This window comes from Rhinopithecus roxellana, chromosome 12 (genome assembly GCF_007565055.1).
Source record: "Rhinopithecus roxellana isolate Shanxi Qingling chromosome 12, ASM756505v1, whole genome shotgun sequence".
Lineage (NCBI taxonomy): Eukaryota > Metazoa > Chordata > Mammalia > Primates > Cercopithecidae > Rhinopithecus > Rhinopithecus roxellana.
The window spans coordinates 130,405,745-130,417,706 of record NC_044560.1 but is presented as its reverse complement, the minus strand read 5'-3'; the positions used below and the strand labels follow the sequence as shown (position 1 = coordinate 130,417,706).

General features: G+C 56.1%; 1 protein-coding gene across 1 annotated transcript in view; it reads right to left on the bottom strand.

Moving 5' to 3' along the window:
- Nucleotides 1-226: 226 nt before the first annotated feature.
- The window catches only part of ATP1A3 (ATPase Na+/K+ transporting subunit alpha 3), a 29,268-nt gene continuing 17,532 nt past the window's right edge, over nucleotides 227-11,962 (bottom strand). Inside the window, exons 12-23 of the mRNA XM_010358994.2 lie at nucleotides 11,194-11,386; nucleotides 10,735-10,910; nucleotides 10,520-10,656; nucleotides 9,035-9,185; nucleotides 8,166-8,334; nucleotides 4,094-4,248; nucleotides 3,891-4,014; nucleotides 3,144-3,289; nucleotides 2,504-2,634; nucleotides 1,318-1,419; nucleotides 894-985; nucleotides 227-609 (exon numbers count right to left, since the gene is read on the bottom strand). Coding sequence (XP_010357296.1) covers nucleotides 581-609; nucleotides 894-985; nucleotides 1,318-1,419; nucleotides 2,504-2,634; nucleotides 3,144-3,289; nucleotides 3,891-4,014; nucleotides 4,094-4,248; nucleotides 8,166-8,334; nucleotides 9,035-9,185; nucleotides 10,520-10,656; nucleotides 10,735-10,910; nucleotides 11,194-11,386 — 1,605 coding nt within the window. The 3' untranslated portion in view covers nucleotides 227-580. The remainder of the gene's footprint in view (nucleotides 610-893; nucleotides 986-1,317; nucleotides 1,420-2,503; nucleotides 2,635-3,143; nucleotides 3,290-3,890; nucleotides 4,015-4,093; nucleotides 4,249-8,165; nucleotides 8,335-9,034; nucleotides 9,186-10,519; nucleotides 10,657-10,734; nucleotides 10,911-11,193; nucleotides 11,387-11,962) is intronic.

Here is an 11,962-nt window from a genome sequence, read left to right as displayed (position 1 = left end):
GATTCCACAATCCCATCGCCTGGCGAATTCAAGCTGTTCTGACTTTCGTGGAGTTGAAAACTCCGTGATTAGATGGCTCTGAGATTCCGTGACTTTCAAGCCAATGCCAGGCTAAGTTCCTGAGGTTTTGAGAATCGCCTGGCAACGCGCCCCAGCAGAGGGGACGCCATCCCTGCCATCCCGGCCGCAGTCCCTGTCCAGAAAGCAGGCATGACACACACACTGCTTCTCTCTCCCCACTGATATATTTGATAATTGTCCAGAACCAGAGACAGTATCAGCCAAGGGGCTGAAAGGGAGTAAAAAAGAGCCCAGGGAGGTGGCTGGGGCCGGAGGAATGGATAGAGGGGTGAGGAAAGGGAGAGAAACTGACACAGAAAGAGAGGAGAGAGGCGGGGGGGGCAGGGGAGAGAAGCCAGCCAGAGTGGGGGTGTCAGAAGATAGTGGAGGGGGTGGGGGCCAAGGTGGGGCCATGGGGAGAGAGGGCTCCTCCCCGCAGAATACAAAATGGGGGGGACTGGCAGGGGCGGTCCTAGGCCTGGAGGACAGGGAAGAGACGGGCGATGTGGTGGGGCTGAGGTCAGTAGTAGGTTTCCTTCTCCACCCAACCTGGAGAGACAAAGAAGGAAAGAAAGAGACAGAGTAAGAGATGGAAAGAGACAGGCAAAGCGAGCCACCCAGCAGAGAGAGGGACAGAGAGGGAGAGAGACAAGGAAACCACACAGACAGAGACCCGTGAGAAGACAGAGCGGAGGCCCAGAAAGGTGGGAAGAGAGAGAAGAGTGGGAACTGGGCAGCAGAGCCATCCAGCAGGGTGAGGGGAGCCTCGGACCAGCTGCCTGAGACCCTGCTGTCCCCCGCCCCACCTTGGCCGCCTTGTCGAGCCCCCTCACCCCCTGGGTTCCTGCGCAGGATGAGTTTGCGGATTTCGTCGTAGACGAAGATGAGGAAACTGTAGGGGAAGGCACAGAACCACCAGCTGGGCCTGCGGAGGGGAGAGCAGGAGGGCTTGAGTGCGGGGCCCTAACGAGAGACAGAGCTTCAGGCGAAAGGAGGGGACGTGGCGGGGACGCGGTGGGGCAGTCTCCTTGGACCCTTTGTGCTCACAGGTGGAGGGTGCCCTGGGTACGGCTGGGGCCTGGGGTCTGCGGAGTAACCCATGGTAGGAGCAGCCCATGGGGGAGACTTGGTGGCATCAGAATGGGGACTGCAGTGGGGACACCAGGGGAGGTGGGGCCTGAGGTTCAGGCTGAGTCTAAGGGAAGGCTCCGTGGCAGGCACTGGTGTGGGCAGGGCTGGGGGCAGCGGGGCACTCACTTGAGAGGGTACATGCGCAGGGCCACATCCATGCCGGGGCAGTAGGACAGGAAGGCAGCCAGGGCCGTCTCCTCAAACAGCCCAAAGATCAGGATCTTGTTCCTGGAGGCACAGAAGGGCAGAGCTGGGACCAGAGAGCACCCACCCTGCACCTGCCACCCTGCAGAGACAGGGAGAGGCACAGTGCAGACACCCAGAGACAGCAGCACAGACACAGAGACAGAGGCAGAGACACAGGAAGAGAGACAGAGATGGGGAGACATGCCCCGACAGAGAGAGACAAAGATAGAAACAGAGCAATGGTGACACAGAAAGAGACAGAAAGGCAGGGACACAGAGACAGACGCAGAGACAGGGACAGACACAGAGACAGACACAAAGGTGGACAGACACAGAAATAGGGACAGACACAGAGACAGACACAGACAGGGACAGACACAAAGACAGGGACAGATACAAACACAGAGGCAGGGACAGACACAGAGAAGCACTGGTATAAAAAGAAAAGGACAGGAGCACCTCCACCACACACAGAGGCTGAGAGAAAATCAAGGACACACAGGACCCCTTGAGAGAAAATCAGTGCAGTGGCGAAACCCAAAACGGGCTGGGCATGGTGGCTCACACTTGTAATCCTAACACTCTGGGAGACTGAGGCGGGTAGATTGCCTGAGCTCAGGAGTTTGAGACCAGCCTGGGCAACATGGCAAAACTCTACTAAACATACAAAACATTAGCCGAGCCTGGTGGTGCACACCTGTAATCCCAGCTACTTGGGAGGCTGAGGCACGAGAATTGTTTGAACTCAGGAGGTGGAGGTTGCAGTGAGCTGAGATCGTGCCACTGCACTCTAGCCTGGGCAACAGAGCAAGACTCTGTCTCTAAATAAATAAACAAATAAACAAACAAATAAAAATTAGCCATATATGATGGTGCACACCTGTAGTCTCAGCTACTCAGGAGCCTGAGGTGGGAGGCTCACTTGAGCCCAGTAGGTCGAGGCTCCAGTGAGCTATGTATGATTGCACCACTGAACTCCAGTCTGGGTGACAGAATGAGACCCTGCCTCAACAAAACAACAAAAAACCAAAGCAAGGACACAAGAGGAAGTACACAGACAGACAGACAGACAGGCACTCGGACAGGACGGATGGCTGTACAGCTGCCGTGTGCCCCCAGCCCTCACTTCATGCCCTGCTGGAAGACCGAGTTCCTCCGGGTCTTGCAGATGATCAGATCGGCCCACTGGACGACTACGATGCTCACAAAGAAGGCCGTGTGGCAGGTGAACTCCACCACCTTCCTCTGCTCGTATGTCTGCAGGAGCGGTGACCGGGGCATGGTACGTCAGTTGGTGGCACTGCAGCCCTAGCCGCCACCCTGACGTTCCGGTGCTCTTTGCCCCACCCCATCCTGCATGGGGTCCCCAGGGCCTCAGGTGTGTCTTCCTTCTGTGGGCTCATAGTCCCAAGGGAGGAGGCAGGAGATGTACAAGAAAGGAGAAAGGTTAATGGTGACCTCACCGTCCACCAGGGGCCAGGAGGATGAGGACCCTGTGGTCCTCCCAAGGATAGACAGCAGCTGGAATTTGAAGGGACAGACAGAGGCAGGGAAGAAGGCCCAGCAGGGCAGAGAGCTCAGGCAGTGGGAGACAAGGCTCCAGATGGGCTGGGCAGGGGCATCCAGGAAGCCCCAAGTGCCCAGCAAAGGCCTTGACACTGCCATGGGGGACTGAGGAGCCATCGTAGGAAGTGGCCATGCATGGCTGGGACAGCTCGCCCGGGGATCTTATGGTGGGCAGGAACACAGCACCCTGCCCCACTCACCCACTGCTGCCCGTAACTGTCCTCCAGGTCGTTGACAGTGCGGTCATCCCAGTTTAGCCGGATGCCCACCAGGTTGCCAGGCAAGAAGCCATTTTCTGCCAGGATCACAAAGTAAGAGAAGAAACCACCGAGAGCCTGGATCATTCCTGGAAGGAGAGAGGAAGCAGAGGAGAGGCTCAGGTTGGGGCCGGCAGCCAGCCCAGGGCACCTTGGAGGGCCCAGAAGCCCCCTTGGAGAGGGAAGTGTGCCCCTCTGGCCGTTATCTGGACACCGGTTCCCAGAGGGTGACCTGAGGTCTCACTTGGTGGTGAGGCCCTGAGATGGATGGGCCACCTGGGACAGGGGCTTTGGAGGGGGGGCTCTCCCAGAGGGATAACCCGGAGCCCCTCTCCCACCCAACCCAGGTCACCTAAACATCATGAATTCTTGGGGGATCCCCAGCTTGAGCTCCCAACACAGGAATGACCTCCCTGGGCCTAGGACCACCGCCATGAAGCCTCTGCTTGCTGGGACAGCTCCCAAGTGTGGCTGCTTCACACACCTCTGGGGCTCTGCACACATCAGCAGCAGAGAGGAGGAGGTGGAGAAGGATGGGGTGCAGACCCCGCCCTCAGATAGCTCACTGGCTGGTCCTGTCCACGTCTGCTCCCCTGAGTCAACACCAGGGTCCCAAGCACCCACGGTGGGCCAGGCACTGCTCTAGGCCTGGCATTGGGCCATAAGGAGATGGAGTCCCCGGTGCCTCACCGATCTGCCCATAGGCCATGCTGATGAGTCTCTCATTGACCAACTTGTCCGTCCGCGGGTTCCTGGGCTGTCTCTTCATGATGTCGCTTTCAGCAGCCTCGTATGCCAGTGAGATGGCAGGGACCTGGGTGGAAGAGGCCAGGTGAGCCGGGAAGGGGAGGACTCCACCCTCCTGGGCCCCAAGGGTGGCCGCCAGGGCTCACCATGTCGGTGCCCAGGTCGATGCAGAGGATGGTGATGGTACCCAGGGGCAGCGGGATGTTGGCCATGATGAACAGCAGGAAGGGCGTGATCTCTGGGATGTTGCTGGTCAGGGTGTAGGCGATGGACTTCTTCAGGTTGTCAAAGATCAGGCGGCCTGTGGCACGGGCGGGCTCAGAGCAGGCACCCATCCAGGGAGCTCCACTCCCTCTGTCCCTCCTCCGCCCCATCCAGCGTCCTTTTCTACCTCCTAGCCCACCCACCATTTTTTTCTTTTTGGGACAGGGTCTCACTCTGTTGCCCAGGCTGCGGGGCAGTGGCACGATCAGGGCTCACTGCAACCTCGACTCCCAGGCTCAAGTGATCCTCCCACCTCAGCCTCCCGTGTAGCTGAGACTACAGGCATGTGCCACCACGTCCAGCCAATTTTTGTATTTTAGTAGAGACAGGGTCTCACCACTTTGCCTAGGCTTGTCTCTAATTTCTGGGCCGTGATTCCACCTTGGCCTCCCAAAATGCTGGGATTACAGGCATGAATCTCCACACCCGGCCTCTCACCCACCCACCTTTCCACATAAACATCCAACCACATCGCCTTTGTCGAAACATTCTGAAAATAACCACTTTGGAAGATGGTTTGGGAGTTTCTATCAAACAACCCCCACCCCACTGACCCAGTAATCTGACTCTTAGGTTTTATACCCGAGAGAGAGGAGGACTGTTTATGCCCAGCAAAAAGCAAGTACAAGAATGTTCATCATAGCACCACTCATCACACTCAAAAGCCAGAGTCAACCTCATGTCCATCAACAGGTGAGGGATGAATAAACCACTGTTGCACTCTAGCCTGGGCAACAGAGTGAGACCTTTCTCTAAATAAATGAACAAGTAAAATGATTAGCCCATAAACAATGAGGTCAATCATTAAGAAAGAACAGGCCGCACGAGGTGGCTCACACCTGTAATCCCAGCACTTTGGGAGGCTGAGGCAGGTGGATCATGAGGTCAGGAGATCAAGACCATTCTGGCCAACATGGTGAAACCCCATCTCTACTAAAACACAAAAAATGAGCTGGGCATGGTGGCGCACGCCTGTAGTTCCAGCTACATGGGAGGCTGAGGCAGAAGAATTGCTTGAAGCTGGGAGGCGGAGGTTGCAGTGAGCTGAGATCACGCCATTGCACTCCAGCCTGGCAACAGAGCAAGACTTTGTCAAAAAAAAAAAGAGAGAGAGAGAAAGGAAAGAAGGAGGGAAGGAAGGAAGGGAGGGAGGGAAGAAGAAGGAAGGAAGGAAGGAAGGAAGGGAGGGAGGGAGGGAGGGAGGGAGGGGCAGGCTGCCTGCGGTGTGGCTGTTTTGATAGCTTTGATGGCTCTTGCGTAGCAATAAGAGCCTGGGCCGCTCCCACCTGATATTCTCGTTCCCTGCATTGTGCTCTTCTCCCCAAACTAGTGGTTTCTCGTCCTAAAATATTTATGGATGAAACGATGACTTAAATGCACATCAGCATAATCCAGTGTGTGTTCCAGGGGGTGGGGAAGAAACAAGGTGTGCCGTGCGCTGATGGCTGCTGCAGCTGGGATGGAGGCGCAGGCAGGGGCCCACTGTGCCTTTGCTCTACTTTTGGGTATATCTGGAATGCCCTCTGATGGAAGTTATTTTGTTTGTTTGTTTGTTTGAGACAGGGTCTCGGATCTCTATCTCCCAGGCTGGAGGGCAGTGGCACCATCATGGCTCATGGCAGCCTCGACCACCCAGGCTCAGGTGATCCTCCTGCCTCAGCCCCCCGAGTCGCTGAGACTACAGGTGTGTGCCACCACGCCCTGCTAATTTTTTAAATTTTCTGTAGAGACGAGGTCTTAATTTGTTGTACAGGCAGGTCTTGAACTCTTGGGCTCAAGCAATTCTCCCGCCTTGGTCTCCCAAAGTGCTGGGATTACAGGCGTGAGCCCCCGTGCCTGGCCCCTGACAGAAGTTAGACATTTCTTCCCTCCCTTCAGAGAGGCCTTCCATGTCCACCCCATCTGGGCAGGACTCTCATTATTATCTATTGCAGCGACCTGCTTTCTTCTGGGCATATATCACAATTTGTAATTATGTATCTGTTAACTTGTTTAAGGCTGTCTCTCCAGCCCCAAGAGAACAGGAGTGGTGCCTGCTCTGCTCACAGCTGCCTCCCAGCTTCCAGCATGATGCACAAGATTCGGAAGGAGCGGATGGCTGTGTCTGAGACAGTGTGTGTACTGTGTATGCATAAGATGCCTTGGGAAGGCCAGGCGTGGTGGCTTACACCTGTAATCCCAGCAAATTGGGAGGCCAAGGTGGGAGGATTGCCTGGCCGGGTGAGGTGGCTCACACCTGCCATCCCAGCACTTTGGGAGGCCGAGGTGTGGGGATCACTTCAGGTCAGCAGATCAAGACCAGCCTGGCTAATATGGTGAAACCCCATCTCTACTAAAAATACAAAAATTAGCTTGGTGTGGTGGCATGCACCTGTAATTCTAGCTACTCGGGAGGCTGAAGCAGGAGAATCGCTTGAACCCAGGAGGTGGAGGTTACAGTGAGCCTAGATTGGGTGCCTGTACTCCAGCCTGGGAAACAGAGCAAGACTCTGTCTCAAAAAATAAAAGACTAGCCTGGGAAACATGGTGAAACCCCATCTCTACAAAATCTTAAAAATCAGCCAGGTGTGGTGGTGCATACCTGTAGTCTCAGCTACTTAGGGGCCTGAGGCAGGAGGATCGATTAAGTCCAGGAGGTGGAGGCTGCAGTGAGCCGTGATTGTGCCACTGCACTCCATCCTGGGCGACAGATTGAGACCCTATCCCTGCCCCCACTCCCCCCAAAAAGATGTCTCCTGGGGGGATAAGAAGATGTTAACCATGGTTTCCTCTGGGACATAGGAAACAAGGGCTAAGGACATTTAATCTGTTACTCTGGGCTCAGCTTTGCTGTTTGAATTCTCTTTTACCATAAACTACTTTTTACACTAGAGACATTTCAAATAGGAGAGAGAAATTGCAAGAAAATCCACCAAGGCATGAATCGTGATTATTTCTGGATGGCGAGGTTATGGGTAATTTAATTCCAATTTTTTTCCTGAATGCCTTTTTGCATTTGTTTATAATTATCATGAATTAATTTGATGATCAGAATAAATCTGAATGTGAACCAGCCCTTCTGTGGCCTCTTCTGGGCCTGTCAGGAGGTGGTGCCTGTGGGCTCTACGGCCCGGGCTCCCAGTGCCCCCACCTCAGCAGCAACACCAGCCTCAGACCCAGTCCCTCACAAAGCCTTGCCTGTGTACCAGCTCCTCTGCCTGTGACTCCCTGGCACTAGTCTACGTGGACATCACAGCATGGCCCCTGACTTGGCTCAGCCATCCCTGTACACTCTGGGAAGCTCCCTTGACCTGCAGCCCAGGTTGGCAGAGAGGCCCACTGAGGCCTCCCCCAGGGTCCCTGACTTCCCTCTGGTTTGGCTTGAGAATTTTTTTTTTTCTTTTTTTTTTTGAGACGGAGTCTTGCTCAGTTGCCCAGGCTGGAGTTCAGTGGCACGATCTCGGCACACTGCAAGCTCTGCCTCCTGGGTTCACACCATTCTCCTGCCTCAGCCTCCTGAGTAACTGGGATTACAGGCGCACACCACCATGCCTGGCTAATTTTTTGTATTTTTAGTAGAGAAGGGGTTTCACCAGGGGTGTTAGCCAGGATGTTCTCGATCTCCTGACCTTGTGATCCGCCTGCCTCAGCCTCCCAAAGCGCTGGGATTACAGGTGTGAGCCACTGCGCCCAGCCGATAATATTTTTAAAAAGTCTCCAAGTCAGCTTCACCCACCAGATGGTACCTGGGCTGGATGATGCGGGGACCCTGAAATATGTCAGCTCAGTCCTGCCCAGGGGAGCTTCTGACCCCACAGGGAAGGAAGACAGAAAAGGACAGTCTCAAGCTCCTCCAGGGCCAAGGGGGCTGTGGTCTCTGCCACACATCCCCCTGCAGCCCTGGCCAGTTCCCCTTGCTGGTCTCAGGCCTCTGTCAGTGACCCTGGTCTCCAGGGCCAGCCCTGGCCAACTCACCCTCCTCTACCCCTGTGACAATGGAGGCAAAGTTGTCGTCCAATAGGATCATGTCGGCTGCCTGCTTGGAGACATCCGAGCCAGCGATGCCCATGGCCACCCCAATGTCGGCCTTCTTCAAAGCGGGGGAGTCGTTCACACCATCCCCGGTCACAGCCACAATTGCACCCTGGAGGGAGAGAGGGTAAGGATGACACCCAGAGGCCAGGCCCCAGAGTCTCCTCCCTCAGATCCAGAAGCCCAAGACCCCAGCCCTGTTCTCCTTCAGAGCCAGGAGTTCAGGTCCCCAACCTCCTCTTCCCCTCAGACTTAGGAGTTCAGGCCCGCAGACCTTCCTCCCTCAGACCCGGTCGTCCAGACCCCTAGACCCTCTTCCCTCAGACCCAGGGGTCTAGGCCCCCAGCCTCCTTCTCCCTCAGACCCAGGGTCCAGACCCCCAGACCCTCTTCCCTCAGACCCAGGAGTCCAGGCCCCCAGCCTCTCCTCCCTCAGACCCAAGGGTCCAAGCCCCCAGACCCTCCTCCCTCAGATGGAAAGGTCCAGGCCCCCAACCCCTTCTCCCTCAGACCCAGGAATCCAGGCCCCAAGCCCCTCCTCTTTCAGACCCAAGGGTCCAGACCCCCAGCCACCTCCTCCCTGAGACCCAGGAGTCCGGGCCGCCAGCCCCTCCTCCCTCAGACCCAGGAGTCCAGGACCCCAGCCCCTCCTCTTTCAGACCCAAGGGTCCAGGCCCCCAGCCCCTCCTCCCTCAGACCCAGGAATCCAGGCCCCCAGCCCCTCCTCCCTCAGACCCAGGAATCCAGGCCCCAGCCTCAGTGAGGACCCAGGAGTCAAGGCCCCATCCCCTCCTCTGCGGGAGCGCAGCACACCTGTCTCTGACAGCCCTCCACAATGATAAGCTTCTGCTGGGGGGACGTGCGGGCGAAGACGATCTCGGTGTGATTCTGCAGGATCTCATCAATTTGCTCGGAGGTGAAGTCCTTGAGGTCGGTGCCGTGGATCACACAGGCCTTGGCATCCCTGGGAAGAGCAGAGAGGGTGATGGCTGAGGTCAGGGTGTGTGAGGAGTGGCACAGTGACCCCTGAAGGACAGAGAAACAGAGGGGCCAGCTCCACAAACAGGAGAGCCAGAGGACCAGGGGCTGTGGGAAGGGGCCTCTGGGGGAAGCAGGGGAGAAGGGGGCTACTGCAGCAGGGCATGCGGGCAGACCTGAGGAAGGACTTCCGGGCAGTGTATGTATGTATGTATGTATGTATGTGTGTATTATTTTTGAGATGGAGTCTTGCTCTGTCACACAGGCTGAAGCCCAGTGGTGCGATCTCAGCTCACTGCAACCTCTGCTTCCTGGGTTCAAGCAATTCTCCCATCTCAGCCTCCCTAGTAGCTGGGATTACAGGTGCCCACCATCACGCCTGGCTAATTTTTTTTATTTTTTAGTGGAGTTGGGGTTTTGCCATGTTGGCCAGGCTGCTCTCGAACTCCTGACCTCAAGTGATCCACCTGACTCGGCCTCCCAAAGTGCTGGGATTACAGGCATGAGCCACTGCGCCCAGACAAGGGGCAGTGGATCAGAGGAACGGAGATATATGGACAAATGGAGGGGAGGCAGAGTCGGAGATAGGCATGAGGATGGAAAAATTGAAGAAGTCGGAAAAACAGAACAGAAAAGAGAGAGACAAAGAGAGACAGGAAAAAAGAGAGACAGACACAGAAGTACTGGATTCTACTGAATCCTCTGAGATAGGAATTATTAGTAGCCCATTTTAGAGATGGGCCAACTGAAGTTCATGGATGCTAAAGGACTTGCCCAATGTCACACAGTTTGTGAGCAGTAAAAGCTGGGATGCAGGCAGGGCACGGTGGCTCACGCCTGTAATCCCAGCACTTTGGGAGGCCGAGGCAGGTGGATCACCTGAGGTCAGGAGTTCGAGATCAGCCTGGCCAACATAGTGAAACCCCATCTCTACTAAAAGTACAAAAAAAATTAGCTGGGTGTAGTGGAGGGCCCCTGTAATCCCAGTTACTCAGGAGGCTGAGGCTGAGGCACAGAACTGCTTGAAACTGGGAGGCAGAGGTTGCAGTGAGACACGATTGCGCTACTGCACTCTAGCCTGGATGACAGCGAGACTCTGTCTCAAAACAAAAAAAACACTGGGATGCAAACCTATGCCTGGCTACCTCTGTGGCTGCAATGTCCCCACACTGGACGGAGGGCCGGACCCAGGGCCTGGTCCATGGAGAAGTCCCAGAAAGAACGGGACGGGCAATGCAGAGGGAGGTTGCGGGGAGGCAGTCCCCCTGTGTCAACACCCTAGAGGGATGTCCAGAGTCCTGGTTGGGATGGGTGGCTCACCGGGGGTTAACCTGGCTGACGGGAATGTTGAGACGGGCGGCGATGTCTTCCACAGTCTCATTGCCCTCAGAGATGATGCCCACGCCCTTGGCAATGGCCTTGGCCGTAATGGGGTGATCGCCGGTGACCATGATGACCTGCAGGCATTGATTTTTAGGGATGGCCTCCCCCGCCCCATGCCTGGCCTCACCTTCCCCAGCCACCCCAAGCCACACCTTGATGCCTGCACTGCGACACTTGCCCACCGCGTCAGGGACGGCTGCCCGGGGTGGGTCGATCATGGACATGAGGCCCACGAAGCAGAGGTTGTCTGTGGTGAAGTTCACATCATCACAATCAAAGGCAAAGCCCTTGGGGAACTGCTCCTCGGGCAGGTAATAATGGCAGAAACCTGGCGGCAGGGAAGGGTTGGGGTGTAAGGGTTCCAGCCTCGGAACCTCTGCCCCATGCCCCTAGATGTCTGCATTGCCCACATTCCATCTCCCCATTGGCAAGACGGCTGGTCAGCATTCATTTCCTAGGATGCCTTCCTCTCTCATTCATTCATTCATTCATTCATTCATTCATTCATTCACACTACATTCTGGGAGGCCCTGGACTGAGCCAGGCTTTGGGCAGCATCACAACCCTCCTTGCCCTCTAGGGACCCCAGAGCCCGCCCGGCAGCCTCGCACCAAGCACGCGCTCGCCCAGGCCGCCGAGCTCGAGGTAGGCGTTCTGGAAGGCCTCCTTCATCTCCTCATCCAGAGGCTGCTCCTTGCCCTGCAGCAGGATGGTGGAGCAGCGGTCCAGGATGCGCTCGGGGGCACCCTTCATCACCAGGAGGTATCGGTTGTCGTTGGGGTCCTCAGTCTCATGGATGGAGAGCTGGGGACGGAGCAGAGGGTGGCGTGCCTGAGCCACGCAGACACCAGGAAGCTCCCTGCCCCATCCTGTCCCTGGTCCAGAGCCAAAGGCGCCAGGTCAGACCCACACCAGGGCTCCCCCAGAGGGGACACTCTCTCAAGAGACCTCTGCTCATTCCTGTCCGCTTCTGTCTATCTCATGGATATTTCTTTCTCTCTTTTTTTTGGAGATGGAGTCTCACTCTGTTGCCCAGGTTGGAGTGCAGTGGTGCGACCTCAGCTCACTGCAACCTCCGCCTCCTGGGTTCAAGCGATTCTCCTGCCTCAGCCTCCCGAGTAGCTGGGATTACAGGCACCACCACCACACCCAGCTAACTTTTGCATTTTTAGTACAGACGGGATTTTGCCATGTTGGCCAGACTGGTCTTGAACTCCTGGCCTCAAGTGATCTGCCCTCCTCAGCCCCTCAAAGTGGTGGGACAACAGGCGTGATCCACCACGCCCATGCTCCCCTCCCCCCACCATTTTTTGTTTTTGTTTTTTTTTTAAAGACAGGGTCTTATTCTGTCACCCAGGCTGGAGAACAGTGGCGAGATCA